General features: G+C 45.6%; 1 protein-coding gene across 3 annotated transcripts in view; it reads right to left on the bottom strand.

Annotated features, from left to right (window-relative positions):
* The window catches only part of HK3 (hexokinase 3), a 164,751-nt gene that overhangs the window by 81,286 nt on the left and 65,465 nt on the right, over positions 1-18,000 (bottom strand). For all 3 annotated transcript variants that reach the window (XM_077472476.1, XM_077472475.1, XM_077472477.1), the window contains exon 4: positions 2,529-2,671. In XM_077472476.1, coding sequence (XP_077328602.1) covers positions 2,529-2,671 — 143 coding nt within the window. The remainder of the gene's footprint in view (positions 1-2,528; positions 2,672-18,000) is intronic.

An 18,000-nucleotide genomic window follows, 5' to 3' on the forward strand; every position in this document is an offset into this window, starting at 1 on the left:
GGGGACATCTCCTCCTCCCCCTTGACAAATTAAAAAAAAAAAAAATGCACCATGCATCTTACTAAATACCCTGGAAGTCTTCTTTCCAAAAAGGGGTAATTTCGGGGGGGGGGGGGGGGGGGGGCGCATTTGTACTTTTCTGGCATGTTAGGTTCTCAAGAATTGAAATAGGTCATCAGTACTTCAGGTGTGATCAATTTTTCAGATATTGGCACCATAGCTTGTGGATTCTAACTTTCACAAAGACCAAATAATATCCACCAATTTGTACCAAAGATATGTAGTAGTATAAATTTTGGGCAACATTTTATGGAGAAAAATTACTAATTTGCAAAATTTTATAACAGAAATTAAGAATCCCCCCCCCCCCTCTTTTTATAGCACAACATTAAAAAAAAAATAAAAAAAAAAAAAAAAAAAAAAAAATTTCATATAGGCAGTGTTGCATGACTGAGTGATTGTCATTCAAAATGTGAGAGCACCAAAAGCTGAAAATTGGTCTGGTTATTAAGGGGGTTTAAGTGCCCAGTGGTCAAGTGGTTAATAAATATAAATAAATAAGAAAAAAAAAAAATAAGTGTATAGGTAGCCAGCCAGGAACACAGTGCTGCCAGAGAAGACATTGCAGTATATAACAGGAATGAGTACCATCCTCACACTCACCAGCTCTCTCTCACCCGCTCCTAGACTCACCCTCCCCCTGTTTGAATACAACACCAGCTTGCTCCTGCCTTATCTGTTGCCTTGGCATCACCCCTCTGGTGGGTGACAACTGGGTGCAGGCCACACCCCCATAGTGATGCCACAGCCTCCCATGGCTGGGAGGGGGTGGCTCGGGCTGCGTCTGACAGCCGGGATTTTGTGTGGCACTTGTGGGTGTCAAGGAGCCGCAGCCGAAATGCGAGGAGACTTGGGATGTCTGCCTACTACCTTCTTCTATGTAGCCAACACCATATGGAGACATTTGTTCTAGAAGTTAGTAATCAAGCAAGACTAAATTTGGTTTCATGACTGACCTACTAAATACTACCCAAGTAACCTAAGCTGGTCATACACTGTCTTTCTTTCAGGCTGCAGGGATGGGTGAATCTCTCCTCCTCCAGCTTTCAGAATGTCTGAAAATAAAAAGTGGCCCCAGTGCAAACATCATTTAATAAAAGCACACTCACGTATCGGTAAGCGAAGGGCTGAAAAACTATGAAGGTGGTGAAGAGCAGCGCAGCTGGCCAACACAAACAGCTGTCATGCACCTACTCCAGGACCACCAGAGGGGGTTGGAAGCATCTGCAGGCTTACTGGATCAAAATTAGCAACCATCAAGGGTGAAAAGGGGGTGTGTACAATGCCTTTGAGCCTGCTGCACAAATTTCCTATCCTAGAGTGTGTGAATAGGGCTATGGGCTAAGACTGCTGCATCGAAAGTGCAGCTGTTCTGGTAAGGTACTTATCCCTGGAATTGTGCTAGAGTGTGACCATTGCACCTGGGGACATGACTGAAAGTGGTGCATGTGTGCAGGTATAAGATGGCTGCCCGAGGCCTGGGGAGAGGGCTTAGAAGCTGAAGAGTGCCTGGTCACAGGGGTTACCATTAATGAGCCATGAGCTGCTTTATGCCAGAAAAGGGAAATAATAATAATAATAATAATATACACACATATATACATATATATATATATATATATATATATATATATATATATATATATATATATATATATATATATATATATATAATATATATAATATATATATATATATATATATATATTATATATATATTACACATATACATATACATATACATATACACACACAACACACACACACACACAACTCCAGGGGTTAGAGCTACACCAACTAAACGTATTGACCAGAGGCTCAACATATAAAATGGGTGATAATTTTCAGAAGGAGAGATTAGCAAAGTCAGCTCCTAGGTTTTTCTTATAGCATGTTCACACTTGATCCATTTTGAACACGTAAATTTCTACTTTAATCAAAAGAAAATGTGAGTTAAAATGCTAAAACATATTTACCTTGTGGTGCAAAGCCTATGCAAATGGACCATAGATGTCTTAAGATTTAAATGCAAGCCAAGTAAACTCCCCAATGCTTTTCTGGGTTTTAAAAGCTGTTTCAGCCTTCAGGATGACTCTGGACAGCCCTGCACTAACATCCGATAATACTGTAAGGCTCAGTTCACACCTAAACCGGCCGCAAATCCCACAAGAATGTTGTGCATCCCTGTTCTCCATTTCAGGGAGGAATCAGGGCCGAATCTTTGCCTAAATTTGGCTCCGACATGGAGCCAAAGCCGCCCTGAAGATATGTGAACCGGCTCCATAGAGAGCTGGTTTCATTCTCCTGCTATGAGAATGGGCCCCGCTAGCAACTGAAAAGCGCAGCTAAAACTATGGTAAAGCTAACTCGGCAGCTCTGTTAGTGTGAAAGGGTTAAAAAAAAAAAAAAAAAGTGGTAAAAGAATGGGGTAACACCCAATGTCAGTGGCATTACTCATATGAACATACCTGTTCACCTGTTCCAGTTCTAATTTCTTCAGATATATCAAATTCTTCATTGTCCATCTCCACTCCGGAAGCACGGCTTAACTTTACCTTGAGAATCCGAAATTTGGCTCCTCCCAGATCCAGTACCAAGAAATCACCACATTCTAGAAAAGAACCACATTAAAAGAAAACCATTAGAGTGAAACTGCAAAGAAGGCACTGATCTTTATAGAGAATATTAAATGGTAGTTATATAGTGGCAACAGTTTATGCTGCACTTTACAATTTAAAAAAGGGAGACAGTACAATTACAATAAAATACAAGAGGGTTAGGAGGGCCCTGCTCAAAAGAGCTTATGATTTAAAAGGATGGGACAAGTGGTTCAAAAAGGTTGCAACTGTGGGGAATGAGCTGAGGGAAGGAGGGAAGATTAGTTCTTCCCTGAAGAATTTCCAAGGATCACCTGAAGGCAGCCAGGAGTAGGAGCTAGCCAGACAGATTGAGGTAGAGAGCTCCAGAGGATGGGAGAGGCTCTGGAGAAGTCTTGGAGGAGCATGGGAGGAGGTCTTGAGGAGGCTTTGTATGTTGTGGTCATTTTGAATTAAAATTTGCTGGGCGTTCGGAAGCCAGTGTAGGCAGAGAGGGGTGGCAGACACCGAGCAACTGGTAAAAGTAGATGAGTCTGGCAGCAGCATTTATGATAGACTGAAGAGGGAGATAGCCTGTGTAGAGGTAGACCTATGAGAAGGGAGTTGCAATAGTCAAGGCGAGTGATAACAAGGAGAGAATGAGTAGCTTGGTGGTTTCATTAGTTAAGGAGCGAATTTAAGAGATGTTACAGAGGTGAAGTCAATACACTTTTGACAACGATTGGATTTGAGGCTGAAAGGACAGGTCAGAATCTAGGATTACACCTAGTACCCATGCATCAGGGGAGGGACTGAAGTTTGCATTATTGACCTTGATGGTAGTAGGTTATTGAATAATTATGCGCTGGAAGCTTGTTGTATGCAAAAGAACACCTTTACTTTCATGGAGGATATCTTTATTATGGATGGGCAAACGGTTTGGCCCAAGCATGAGTTTGGGCCAGACTTTAGCTGTTGGGCCTTTCGCCGAACCACCAAATTATCGGGTCGTTTGACCATTTGTCCCCCCCCCCGCTGAACGACTGCACAGTGCACTGAAAGCCCTGACTGGCTGAAGCAATGGAAGCTTTGCCCAGTCAGAGCACTGTCAGAGCCATGATTGGATACGGTCATGATGACTGTATACAATCATGGCTCATTGCTCTTAATCCAGCACCACACTATAAAAGTATTCTCTTTCCATTTCTATAACAGCCATTTGTAGTGCAATAGGCTATAGCAGCGTGGAGAGAGATAGAACAGGGCTCTGTTCATGCTATTAGACAGTTAGTGTGCCATTCTGATTCTATTGTCCGTAGAATATCAGTTTAGTGTGCATCTAGGGATAGTTCAGTGAGTGTAGTGCAACCATTTATCTTACATCAGTGCGAATCTAAGGATAGTTCATTTTTAGTGAAGTGCAACCACCATTCATTTTTAATTAGTGTAAATGTAGGGGTAGTTCAGTCAGTGTAGAGAAAAAGAAAAAAAGGGGGGGGGGGGTGAAATTGGATTGTATACCATTTCCTTACTTGTGCAAAAACTTATACTGTATAGGGGCTGCACGTTGTGAAGGTGAAACCATAGATATGTGAAAATGTGTGATAAACTGTGCACCCCATGTACACAAACTAGAAGATTGCAGCATAGTGACATCACTTCCACCCAGTGGAATGCAGGCAATGTCCCAGCTTCCATTTTTACCATTTTTTTTGACTGCAATTGTTCCAAGTGCTTATGTAGTGCTCATTTATGCAATAAATCCTATGCATTTCACTATGGAAGGCTGTCTTACTTTTTATGCCTTGCTGATGATCGGACATCTGGAGGCTTAATCTACTTGCTCTGGCTACTGAATCATTGCAGCATCTATTGAGAGACCATCCACTGTAATGAGACTCCCTGTAATGCGAGTCATGTAATTCTGGCGAGTAGGCTGTGTGACAGGTGTTGGTAGTGGAAGACCCATAGTCACTTTCAGCTGGATAAGGCAAACTTCTGCACCATTAAAGTCCTTTAATGGAAGTTTATGGGACACTATACCTTTATATGATTGATTTTGTTTGGACATTTTATTTACATTTATAAACCACTGTAGATATCTGGTGGTAGATAGATACACATGTGTTTGCACTTTAGAGTGAATATTATATAGATTTCAAAATCTATGTCATCCACTGGAGACATCATCTAGTGGTTGTTCACAATTTTGCATTTAGAGTTGAGTACATAGGGTGCACGGTTCATACACCGTGCAAGTGTAGTGAGCGCTTAAGGCAGTATATTTTTATTGTGTTACTGCAAGTTTAACGCCATACATTTCAGTGCATTCCTGCACACTTAATGCGGTACATTTCAGTTTAGTTACTGCAAGTTTAACGCCAAATAGTTCTGTGCGTTGCTGCATGTTTGACGCAGTACGTTAGAGTATTCACTACACGGATACAACTATAGAGTGCACTAAACACCACTTTCTATTGATTAAAGTGCATCCACGTACACATTTATACATCTTTACTACATTTTATTAATAAGCAAATCCATCATGTCTGGGAGGACAGCAAGGAGAGGCAGACATTCCCATGGCACTGTAAGGGGGCCAGCAGGGTATGTGTCCACAGGTAGGGATGAGCCGAACACCCCCCCGGTTCGGTTCGCACCAGAACTTTCGAACGGACCCCAAATTCGTACGAACTTTAGAACCACATTGAAGTCTATGGGACTCGAACGTTTGAAATTAAAAGTGCTAATTTTAACGGCTAATATGCAAGATGCTGTCCTAAAAAGGGTTTGGGGACCTGGCTCCTGCCCCAGGGGACATAGGTCAATGGTTAAAATGTTTTTAAAAATGGCCGTTTTGGCAGGAGCACTGATTTTAATGACGATTAAAGTGAAAAGAAAAAAAAAGAAAAAAAAAAAAAAAAAGAAGTGAAATATTCCTTTAAATATCGTGCCTGGGGGGGGTGTCTGTAAAGTGCCACGTGTTTCCCCGTGTTTAGAACAGTCCCTGCACAAAATGACATTAAAACGGAAATATCATTTAAAACTGCTTGCGGTTTTAATGTTATATCTGGTTCCTGCAATATAGTTGAAAATCATTGAGAAAAATGGCATGGGTAGCCCTCCCTGCCCATTACCAGCCCCTTTGGGTCTTGTACGCATATTAAGGGGAACCCCGTACCCATATTAAAAAAAAAGGAAATGCGTGTGGCCCCCAGGCCCTATATACTCAGAACAGCAGTATACAGGCGGTGCAAACAAGACAGGGACTGTGTAGGTTTGTTGTGTTAAGTTGAATCTGTTTGTAATTTTCAACTGGTACATTTTTAAAGTGTAGCTCCAGTCAAAAAAAAAATGTTTAAGCTTTTTGGAAAACATAGGGAAGGTTTATCACCCCTGTATAATTTGTTTTGTCGTCCATCTTTTTTCATCTCACTTGCTGTTGTCTCCTTCCCTTTGCAAGTAGGAGATGTTTGTAAGTTGGATGTTTGAAAGTAGTGGCCTGCCCTATATGCTCTGCAGAAATGGCGGAACAAGGTGTTGGTTTTGCCACAACATTGTAAGCCTTCAAAGTGACTCTTGGTGGGCGCTGGAGCGCCTTGCTGTGAACGATTATATCAAGAATTGTAATTACATGCCATTGTTGAACAGTGGTAGAAAATTGACCTTTGGTGGTTGTGGTGCTGGTGCCACAACACTAGAAGTCCTCACAGTTACTCTGGGTGGGCACAGGAACGGGCCCTCCTGTGAAATATATCAAGAATTGTAATTACATGTCCCTGTTAAACAGGGGCAGAAAAATTGGGCCTTAGGCACTGGTGCCACCACACTGCAACCTCTCCCATATACTCTAGTTTTATTGCAGGAATTAGCCCTGCTGCAAAGCATTGCATCAAAAATTGTAATTAAACACCCCTGTTAAACAGGGGCAGAAAAATTGGGCTGATGGCCTCACCCAGAACCAGAAATGTTCTTCCAACATATCAGTGGAGGAGGAAGGAGGATAGACAATCAACATAACAGGACAGTCACTCAGCATCAGCATAGGCAGTCTTGAAGGGATGTGATATTTCAAAAAAAATTATTCGGTTACATCAGCTTCAGGTGCTTGGTAGCTCTGGGTTATCCAAGACTGATTCATCTTGATGAAGGTCAGTCGATCAACTGATTCGGTGGACAGGCTCACCCTGTGATCGGTAACAAAGCCACCAGCAGCACTGAAGGTGCGTTCCGAAAGAACGCTGGATGCAGGACAGGCCAGTAGCTCAATTGCATACTGTGCAAGCTCTGGCCAGTGATCCATCCTCAAGACCCAGTAAGCCAGAGGATTTTCGGTGGGAAAGGTGTCCAAGTCTGACCTTGCCCCTAGGTATTGCTGCACCATGTAAATCAGACGCTGGTTGCTGGAACCGATCATACCTTGGGGCTGCGGACTAAAAAAATTGTCTGAAAGCATCAGACGGCCACCTTCTCCACCGCTCCTTCTAACCGATGCCTCAGCAACACGTTGTCCAGGACCAGGAGTTTGTAACCTCCCAGTCTCTGGGAACGCGTTGCACAGACCTTTCTGCAAGGCCTCCCAGAGATGCCTCATCCTCTGCGATGGCAAGATAAGGTCGGCAACCTTACCCTTGTACCGTGGATCAAGGAGAGTGGCCAGTCAGTAATGGTCCCTCTCCTTGATCCGAAGAATAAGAGGATCCTTTCGCAGGCTTTGCAGGATCAGGGAGGCCATGCAGCGTAGGTTAGCTGAGGCATTTGGTCCGGAGTCCTCTGGGTCACTAAGGACAACATGATCCGCAGCTACCTCCTCCCAGCCACGTACAAGTACACGTGTTTCTTGGGACTGTAAATCATCCCTACAAGACTGCTGCTGCTGTTGATGCCGAGTGCCACCATCCACCTCCATACTGACACAATCATCCTCCTCCTCTTCCTGTGTGATGGGTGGCACAGCAAGAACACTGTTTGGATAAAGGGGGCCTTGAGAGGCAAGGAAGTCCTCCTCTTTCTGCCTCTGTTCCGCCTCAAGTGCCCTGTCCCTTATTCCACGCAGCGTATGCTCCAAGAGGTGGACAAGAGGTACAGTGTCACTGCTCACCATCCTTGTGGCCTCCTCAAATGGTGACAGGACAGTGCAAGCATCCCTGATCATGCCCCACTGGCATGGTGAGAAAAAAACCGAGCTCCCCTGATCCTGTCCTGGTGCCGTAGTCGCACAGGCACTCATTGATGGCCCTCTGCTGCGTGTGCAGCCGCTGTAGCATGGCCAACGCTGAGTTCCACCTGGTGGGCATGTCACATATAAGGCGGTTCTTTGGCTGAGCTCCAAAAGGAGTTGAACCTGCCCGCCGAGCACAGGCATTAAAAATGATTGGTGGAAATGCACACAGACTTTCCTGGCCTGCTTCAGGACATCCTGTAAGCCCGGGTACCTGCCCAAGAACCGCTGCACCACCAGGTTAAGGACGTGAGCTACACAGGGCACATGGGTCAGTTGTCCCTGTCGGAGGGCGGAGAGGAGGTTGGTGCCATTGTCGCAAACCACCATTCCTGGCTTAAGCTGGTGTGGCATCAACCACCTCTTGGCCTGCCCCTGCAGAGCTGACAAAACATCCACCCCAGTGTGGCTCCTGTCCCCCAAACAAACCAGCGCAAGCACGGCATGGCATCGTTTTGCCTGCGTACTTGCGTAGCCCCTGGAACGCCTACGGAGCACCGCTGGTTCTGAGGACAGAGCACTGGAAGAGGCCATGGAGGAAGAAGAAGAAGAGGAGGGGGTGGAGGAGAGAGGTGTGTCACAACCAATAGTAGCATTTTGGAGGCGTGGTGGCGGAACAACCTCCAACACTACTGCACCTTGTCCTGCATCCTTCCCAGCTGCCAGAAGAGTGACCCAATGGGCCGTGAAAGACAGGCAACGTCCCTGTCCATGCCTGCTGGACCATGAGTCAGCGGTAATATGCACCTTACCGCTGACTGCCCTGTCCAGCGGGGCAAGGACATTGCCTTCCACATGCCGGTAGAGAGCCGGAATCACCTTCCGTGAGAAAAAGTGGCGTTTGGGGACCTGCCACTGAGGAACCGCACATTGTACAAACTCACGGAAGGGGGCCGAGTCTACCAACTGAAAAGGCAGCAGTTGAAGTGCTAGCAATTTAGCCAAGCTAGCATTCAACCGCTGGGCATGTGGATGGCTGGGAGTGAACTTCTTTCGCCGGTCCAGCAGCTGGGGCAGGGACATTTGCCTGCTATAATCGGACGTGGGTGTACTGCTAGCAGAGTGCCCGGAAGCACTTGGCTGTGACACCCCTAATTCTACACCTTCATTCCTCTCAGAGTAGGTTTCAGAGAGGACTGAAGGTCTAGTGGGGTTGGAAATTCCAGCTGATGAGGAGCAAGGAGAGGTCCGCTTTGTTCTTTGGTGTGGGTCTTTGAGGTACGCTTGCCAACGAGCTGCATGGCAGGTCAACATATGTCTGGTCAAGCATGTGGTGCCCAAGCGGCTGATGTTTTGGCCACGCGAGATACGCTTAAGACATATGTTGCAAATAGCAGCGGTGCGATCTGATGCACTCGTCTCAAAAAAGGCCCACACCAAAGAACTTTTAGAATAACGCGCAGAGGCAGCGCCCTGCACAGGCGGAGCTCTGCGGTGAGATTCAGTCGGTGTGTTGCCCCTAAGCTGGCCCCCGGAGGGCATCCTGCCTCGTTGGACATGTGCCTCCTCCTCCTCTCTCCTACCAGGCACCCACGGGGAGTCAGTGCCCTCATCATCCCCTCCCTCTTCATCGCTGTAGCAAACCTGGCAGTATGCTGCAGCTTGTGGAACATGACTGCCAGATTGCTGTCCTTCTTGAGCATCCCCTCTCTCTGCATTCACGCTACTGCCTTCCTCTAGCTGAGCATCATCATCAGAACCTACAAAACACTGGGCATCCTCCTGGAGCATGTACCCAACACTGTGCTCAAAGAGTTCAGGAGACTCCTCAGGAGGACGTGGTGGGTCTAGGGAAGGAGTCACTGATGATGACATTGAGAGGAGGGAAGACGATGCGTTGGCAGCTGCTTTTCTAGTACCCTGAGCCTGGGTGAGAGAGGATGAGGAGGATGAAGAGGACTTGGTCATCCACTCTACCAAGTCGTTGGCATGTTGCGGCTCAACATGTCCAGCTGCCGAAAAGAATGACAAGCATGTCCCATGGCCACGTGCTGATGACGATGCACCGCATCCACGACCAGCACTGTTGTCTCTAGACACAGAGCCTGCTTGCTCTCTTATCGGCTCGCACCTGTCTGCCTCTCCTTGCTGGCCTTCCAGACATGGTAATGGCCTGAAGGGAGTTGGGAAAAACAGCAATTGGGTAGTGTATATTGTGCTGGAGGCACACAACACCCACTAACTCCTGCAGATGCCTTTATTATAGAACACCAGCAATAAAGGGTAAATACAGATGTATACTGTGTTGTGCTGGAGGCACACACAACTTCCAATAACTCCTGCAGATGGCTCAAATAGAGAAGAGCTATGTAGGTGGATATAGCGGTGTGTACTGGGTACAGAGCATGCAGACAGCACGCACAAGCTCTAACACTGACTGCAAGCTCTATTATAAAAGATAGATATATCGCTAGCTATATAGGTGAGGTGAATATAGCGGTGTATACTGCGGTCAGGGCACCCAGACAACAACCACTACAGAAGAGCAAGATCGAAAAATCGTCCGATAACGATCGGTGTATACTGTGTTGAAGGTACACAGAACACCCACTAACTGCTTCAGACGCCAACACACTACACAAGGCCGCCGCGCTGGCGGCCTTATATAGTGTGGGGCGTGTACTACACAGCCTGAGCTATGAGGATGCCTGTGGCCAATCATGGCTCTCCTCGCTGCCGGCGCTGTGATTGGCCAAGCATGCGGGGTCACAGTGCATGCTTGGCCAATCACGAGCCAGCAATGCACTGCGCCATCGCAGTGCATTGTGGGCCGTGAGTGCCACACGAATTTGGCGTGAACAGCCCATAACATTCGGAATTCGCCGAATCGGCGAACAGCCGATGTTAGAGTCGAACGTATGTTCGACTCGAACACGAAGCTCATCCCTATCCACAGGCAAAGGTGGACATGGTCAGTCCTCAGGCAGGGAATCATTGCCTCCATTTAGTGATGTTGCCTGTGCTATCCAGTCACAGCATGCAGAGGTGGTGGCGGTGGACTGGCTTACTAAATCGTTCTCATCCTTCATCACTCAAGCAGAGACTATTGCACAGTCCCCTGTAGCTTCCAGATGCGTAAAGGATGCGTGCACTGCACTGTCACTATTTGAGGAGACCACAAGGATGGCGAGTAGTGACAATGCATGCATCAGTGACAATCCCTGTTGTGTTCCTGCTGGAGCAGACTCTGCATGGCATTATGGACAGGGCACTTGAGGCAGAGCAGCAGGATGAAGAGGACTTCCTTTCCTCTCAAGGCCCACTTTGTGAAGACACCATTGTTCCTATGCCACAGAACACACATTAGGAGGATTTTGACAGTCTCAGCCATTGAAGCAGAAGAAGGCATACAGCAAACAGTAAGAGATGGTTTTCCATCCCCAGAACCTTTGGGGAGTAGTACGTGGCTGGAGGAGGCAGTTCAAGATACTGCAATCCTCAGTGACCCCCGAGGAGTCTGCTTCTCATGCCTCCGCAAACTTGCAGTGCATGGGCTCCCTCATGTTTTAAAGCCTGCGAAAACACCCAAGACTATGTGGTGTAAAGGAAAAGGATCACTATTGGTTGACAACCCTCCTTGACCACCGCTATAAAGGGAAAGCCTCAGAACTCATCCCGTCCCCACAGATTTGCAGAAGATTAAATCTCTTGAGGACACCTGAAAGAGGAGTTTATCAAAAGCTTTTCCTGACTCAGGTAGGTTAGTGTCATGGAAAACGTATTTTTGAGGCTTCTGTTGGTCAAGAGAGGAGCCCTGGAGAAGGTGGCTGCCTAACTGATGCATTTCTCAATTTTATTTTTAGTCCCCGCAGCCCAGGGCTGTCAGCTTCCCCCTCCCACTGGCAGCGTCTGCATCACATAATGGACGATTATCTTGGGGAGAAAACAGAGATGGAGAGCTTTCCTGTCGAAAATCTGCTGGCTTACTGGGTCATGAGAATAGATTATTGGCCAGAACGTGCCCATTATGGCATTGAGCCGCTGGGTTGTCCTGCATCCAGCGTGCTTTCCGAATGGGCATTCAGTGCTGCTGGAGGTTTTGTTACCGATCAAAGAACGTGTCTTGTCCCCAGCTTCCGTGGACCGTCTGACTTTTATCAAGATGAATCAGTCCTGGATTACCAGCAGCTATGAAGCCTCTGATGCAAATTAAGTGTTTTAGGGATGTGGAATCTCTGCAGGACTTCTAGGCTGCCTAGTGTTATGGGTGTGGCTTTCATCTGGAAGAATGTTTTTTGGTGTAGGGTTTTTTGGTGTATGGGCACAATTAACACACGGAGGCCAAATTTTGACAGGTGTATATATCATTGAAATTTTTTACAGCAAGGCTAATTCTTGCTTTCCTCAAGAGTACCTCTATAGGGTTATGGTATAAAGGCACCACTGACACTCAAGGACCAATTTTTCAGTACCAGGTACTTATATCCAAAGTCTGTTGTACAGTTACCAGAATTTATAAAAAAAAAAAAAAAAAAATCTTTAATCTTGCTCCCAGTGCACTATATTGTGGCCTCATCATACAGACTGGCTCCACAAGCCATTGCTTACAAAATAAGGAAAGCCTTCAGGAAAATTTTTATTTTTTTGGGCTTTATAAAAACGCAGTTTACGCTGCTGCAGCTTCTATACACAGTACCACTTTAGAGGAGGACTAAGGGGGGGGGGGGGGGGGGAAGAGAAAGGAGACATGTCATTGTTCCTACTAAACACACAATCTCTACTCCATGGACAGAGGCAGGATTTGTGTGATCCCATTCTCTGTCTGGAGCGATCGCGGGCAGACATCACACCCACCAGGCATGCACATCGGCTCCAGGGAAACTCTGCAGGCCTGCTATAGCATCTTAAATAGCCGATGTACAGCTACGCCAATTTGCGCAGCCGTGCCAACCTGCCGCAGTATAACTGCAGCATCTGGTCAGCAAGCAGTTAAGCATCAATAAATCACTGCTCATTTAAAAACGTTTACAATTTTTTTTTTTTTTTTTTTACTACACACATTGTTACATTTCCTCCAGGGCAGTACCTGGACCCCCATAAACCATTGTCTGCCCAATTACTTGCATATAAACCTTCAAAATGGGCACTTTTTTTCAGGTTCGGGTCCATAGACTTCAATGGGGTTCGTTATTCAGTTCCAAACTTTCACGATGTTTGAAAGTTCTGTTGCAAACCGAACAGGGGGGTCATTAAGCCCATCCCCAATCTTTTATCATGGAACAGGAAGCAGGACATAAACAAGTACACACTGCGCATCCTGTTATTACTTTGTCTCATAGAATACATACTATATTAATGCAGTGCCACCTGCTGGCATAGACCAGTGTAATGCAAATGTATAGCTCACAGTACTTTACATGATGTTCTTTCAACACCCCTACTCAACAGCATGCGCTTTGTCAAATTACATCCAGTTTCTTCTGGAAATAAATTATGACGTTCCATCAAAGGCTTGGTAAGTGCAATGAGCAGTCAACTCCTCTAATAAGTAGTATTGAAGGTCAATAACACCTTGCTCTCAATTGATGCTGAGTATCGCCTACTGGGGGACAATGTGTTTGGTCCTAGGATCGACCCAGATTGTGTAAGCTTTATACATTCCTTGTCTTCAAAAATGGGAATTGCTTTTGACATGTCTATTCTAGAATGTCCCCAAAAAGTTGACAAATCCACATCGCTTCTTGAGATGCGTGTGCTGCTGCAATGTGCTCTGCTTTAGTTGAAGATAGGGCCACAGTTGCTTGCTTTCGAATAGACCAACTTACGGTTCCTTCCCCATACTGGAAGATGAATCCACTTGTGGATTTACGGTCTGTCCAATCCCCGGCCCAATCAGTATCCACATATCCGATACGTTTTGGATTGGATGTGGCTGCTAACCACGTCAACTGAATTGTTCATTTGAGATATTGTATCACTGCGCTCCAGTCACACTGACAGGGAGCTGAAAAACATTCCTACATAGTATGCCCACCGCTGTTGCTATATCTGGTCTTGTCACAGTTTCAAAATATAGCAGCTTGCTCTTGATATGTGTCATTGTTGGATAGCGAGTTTTATGTTTCATTGCTCTTTAGACAGCCTGGTTTCATAGGAGTTTTCACTACCCTTGCATATGCAATGGTTTCAAAATAGCGGAGATTTTCATCTTCCATCTTCTCTCTCTCGGTTTGGATTCCCAGATAGTAGCTAATATTCCAAAGTTTTCTTTCAGCTTGTGAACAGATAACTGGTTTTGAACAAGGGGATTACAATATAGATATGTATATCCATCTGTCTCCTTGATTCTTGGAGTAGAGGCAGGGGTCTGCTTTTCTTTGAGAATCCCTCTCTAGTAAGTACTTTCTTCACTTTCTCATTCCACACCCTTTCAGATTGCTCAAGACCGTAGATGTTCTTCTAAAGTTTACACACAAGGTTGTCTCCTTGCTCAAACCCTGCTCCATGTAGAGATCTTCCTCCATATAGGAAAGCCTAGACGTTTCACCTATATGTCCTTCCCATCTGCAAAGCTAAGAAGTGCTCTGATGGTGGAGTGTTTTACGATGGGAGCGAATGTTTAATCGCAATCGTCAAATTTCTGGGCGTAACCCTTGGCAACTAGTCCGGCTTTGCATTAGTGGATCTTCCCTTCTGCATCCAACTGTACTTTGAAAGTCCACTTACGTCCTATAGTTTTGCAGTTAGGAGGGAGCGCGGAGTGTCCAGGTTTTAATTTTCTTGAAAGTGACCAATTCTTCTGCTGCCTCTCTCCATTTATTGGTTTCACATTTTGGCAGCTTTTATGTCTTTCCAGGATGTTGGTTCAAGTATGCTGTGTGTTTTGATAGTGTATGACAGCTTGCAGAGTGGTATGCCCTTTGCGAGTGGATCTTCTGATTTTAGGCAGTTCAGCAGGATCTGGTGAGAAATTTGATTTAGGTACTGCGAGTTTCACCTCTTGTTTTAACTCCTGCACAGGTCCACTTTGGTTGACCTTTTTTCTGGTTTGTTGGGCATATCCACTTCACAGCTTTCATGGATCTGCGTTTCTGATGATGGTCTCTCAAAGTAAACATTATGGCTTATTGTCACTTTGTCAGTCTTTGGGTTTAGGATTCTGTATTCCTTAGTTTGCTCGCTGTAGCCTACTAGAATATACTGAACTGGCTGTTCTCCGGCTTGGATCGCTTTTCCACTTGGAATAAAGTCATATGCTTTACATCCAAACACTCTGATGTGGCATGGATCAAAGCCTAGGATAGGACACATTTCAAATGGAGTACTTTTAATGTCTCAAGGGTAGTCTGTTCTGTAGGTAGGTCATGACTGCTTCTACCCAGTACTTGTGAGGTATGTTGGCATCCGACAACATGCATCTGGCCATTTCTATTAGAGTGCAATTTTTCCTTTCTGCTACAGTTTTGTTCAGGAGTGTATGGTGCGGTTGTCTGGGATACTATTCCTTGTCTCTTCAGGTATGATGCCACTTCTTTGCTTATGCATCCCCCATCGTATTATTCCTGTTTCCATTGGAATTTGTTGCTAGACATGGCAATGAACTTTTGAAGTTTCTCTGGTGTTTCATCAGATAAGTAGTTGTGTACCTGGAATAAATCAATGAAAGTCAGTAGATATCTGTTCCTGCCTGATTTTGGAGTTTTGATTGGACTGCTTACATCACAGTGTACGAGCTGCAGGGGGTGGGTAGTTTTTCCTTTGAGATGTCTGTGGAAGGGGAGCATGTGTGGCTTTTGCTTCAATACAGCATTTGCATGTCATGAGGACTTTGCAAGGCATTATTGTCAAATCTTCTGACAAGCCTTTCTTTATAATGACCTTTATAGCTTCTGGACTTCTGTCCTCCGGCCGTCTGTGCCATAAGCAAATACATTTGTTGTGTGGGTCATTAGAGACTATATTGGCTTGCTGGTCTGTGGTGATGAGCCCATGTAGGTGACCATCCAGTTTTCCTTTTGCAAGGGTTTATTGTGAATTGTGCATTCATCACCCTGAAACTTAACTGTGAGACCGTTGTCTGCAAGACTTTTCACTGGTAGAAGACTGCCTTCTACCTCTGGAACATACAGCACTTTCTTTACAAGGATACTTTGCTTGCCTCATGGTGCATGCAGTTCAGGAAGCCTGGCCTTTACCTTCGGAGGTGGCACTTTTCCCATTTGCTAGAAAAACCTGACTTTTGCACTATAATCAATGTTTGTGAAGAAGGTCTCATCGCTAGTCATGTGGCTTGTCGCTCTCAATTCTATGCACCAGCTGCAAGGCTTTCCACTCTGTCACTTTAAAAAGGTGCCACTCCATGGTATGTCTGCAGTTTCCTTTGCAATTGCTTTGACTCTTGTGAATAGCTTTAGCTGCTTGTCTTTTCAGATAAAAACAAAAAAAATTAAATAAAATAATAATAATAACAATAAAGAGATTGTTCTAAGTGACTGGTCCTTTTACAGTGAAAACAGGCTCTGCTTTCTTTGTTGTGCTTTGGGCCTTTGTACATCTTAAGAGCTTTGTCATCATGGTGCATATATTTTCTTTTCTTCTGTCATATTCATTGATTAATGTCCCTTTGACATATTTCAGTGTCAGCTCCTGGTCTGGTTTCTAAAGAGTTAAGAGTATAGGTCTCTGGACAGCTTCAGAGGAGCAGAGCAACAATATGGTCATCTTTGATGTACTCTCCAATAACACCCAGCTGCTCTATGATTTCCAGCATATCTTTCACGTGGTTACACATATGATGGCCACCTTCTAGTCTCATCTTGGAAAGCTTTCTTAAAGAAAAAAAACAAAAAACAGCTTACTGTTGTGGCTCAAATACTCATGCAGTTTTTGTAATGGAGTCCACATACCTTTGTGGACAAGTTGGTCTTCTTCCACTACCAAGCTTATAATTGCTTTTGTCCCATCTATCCTTGTCCCAGACCTCCCTTCTCTCAATTTGTGGATCTGTCTGTATTCAGCACTTGCCACAAGTCATCCTTACGGAGAAACCCTTCCAGTTTAGGCGCCATCACTGAAGCTCAAAAAGCTTTTTCTGGCAGAAAACACTGGTTGAAAAACATGCTTTTAACAGCGTTTTGTACTAGCATTTATGAGCGCTTATTAGCGTTAATGGGCGTTTTCAATAAAAATAGAATGCCGAACACTAATTAACGCGTGTTTCTAAGCGTTTATCGGCATTTGCCGTTTTTTGGCGGTGAAAACAGCACTTTGACCGCAAATTTCTGGAGTTCAGAAAAAAGCCCATAAACTCCACTGCTCATTAAAGCTAAAAAGCACATGGCTGTGCATGGACACATAGGCTAACAGAGTGGAGTTTATGGGCTTTTTGAAAAAAAATGCGCAAACTCCAATAAACTGCAGTTTACGAGCTCCAGTGTGCATGGAGCCTTAAACTTCCACAGCTGTTAATTTTCGTTGTCCAGCTTTAAGACTGCAATCTCCATATCTGAGCCACCTGCCACAGTGGCGTACTAAGTGGGGGGGGGGGGGCGTGCTGCCCCGGGTGCCACACACTGGGGGGGGGGGTGTCAGGCCAGCGCCGAGACTGATCAGAATGGCGTGACGCGAGCCACGTGACCACAGAGACAAGGGGATTATTGCGCCGAGTCCCGGATCACTGAGCCGGCAGATGTCACTCCACTCGGGTGCTTCTCGCACCTCCCCCCTGCAATGCCACTGCCTTGGGATCGAGGTACATTATGGGTCCTTAAGGGAGTCTGTGCATTGTAGGGGGAAGATTCGGCACTGTAGGGGGCTCTGTACTGTAGGTGAGGATTCTGCACTGTAGGGTGGAGGGGCCTGTACCATAGGGGAGGATTCTGTACTGTAGGAGGGTCTGCACTGTAGGGGGGGGTCTGCGCTATAGGGTGGAGGGGTCTGTACTGTAGGGGAGGATTCTGTACTGTAGGGGGGTCTACACTGTAGATGGGGGTCTGTATGGTAGGGAGGGGGGTCTGCACTGTAGGGGGTCTGTGTAACATGCAGGAAGTCCAGAGCTGTGAGGGGCTGTGTAATGTAAAGGGGTGCAGAGTGCTGTGTAATGTAAAGGGGTCCAGAGGTACAAGGGCTGTGTAATGTAAAGGGGTCCAGAGGTGCAGGCTGCTGTGTAATGTAAAGAGGTCCTTAGGCGCAAGGTCCTGTGTA

Source organism: Lithobates pipiens, unplaced genomic scaffold, assembly GCF_037356315.1.
Source record: "Lithobates pipiens isolate NorthernLeopardFrog02 unplaced genomic scaffold, aLitPip1_a1.2 Scaffold_8, whole genome shotgun sequence".
Taxonomy (NCBI): Eukaryota; Metazoa; Chordata; class Amphibia; order Anura; family Ranidae; genus Lithobates; species Lithobates pipiens.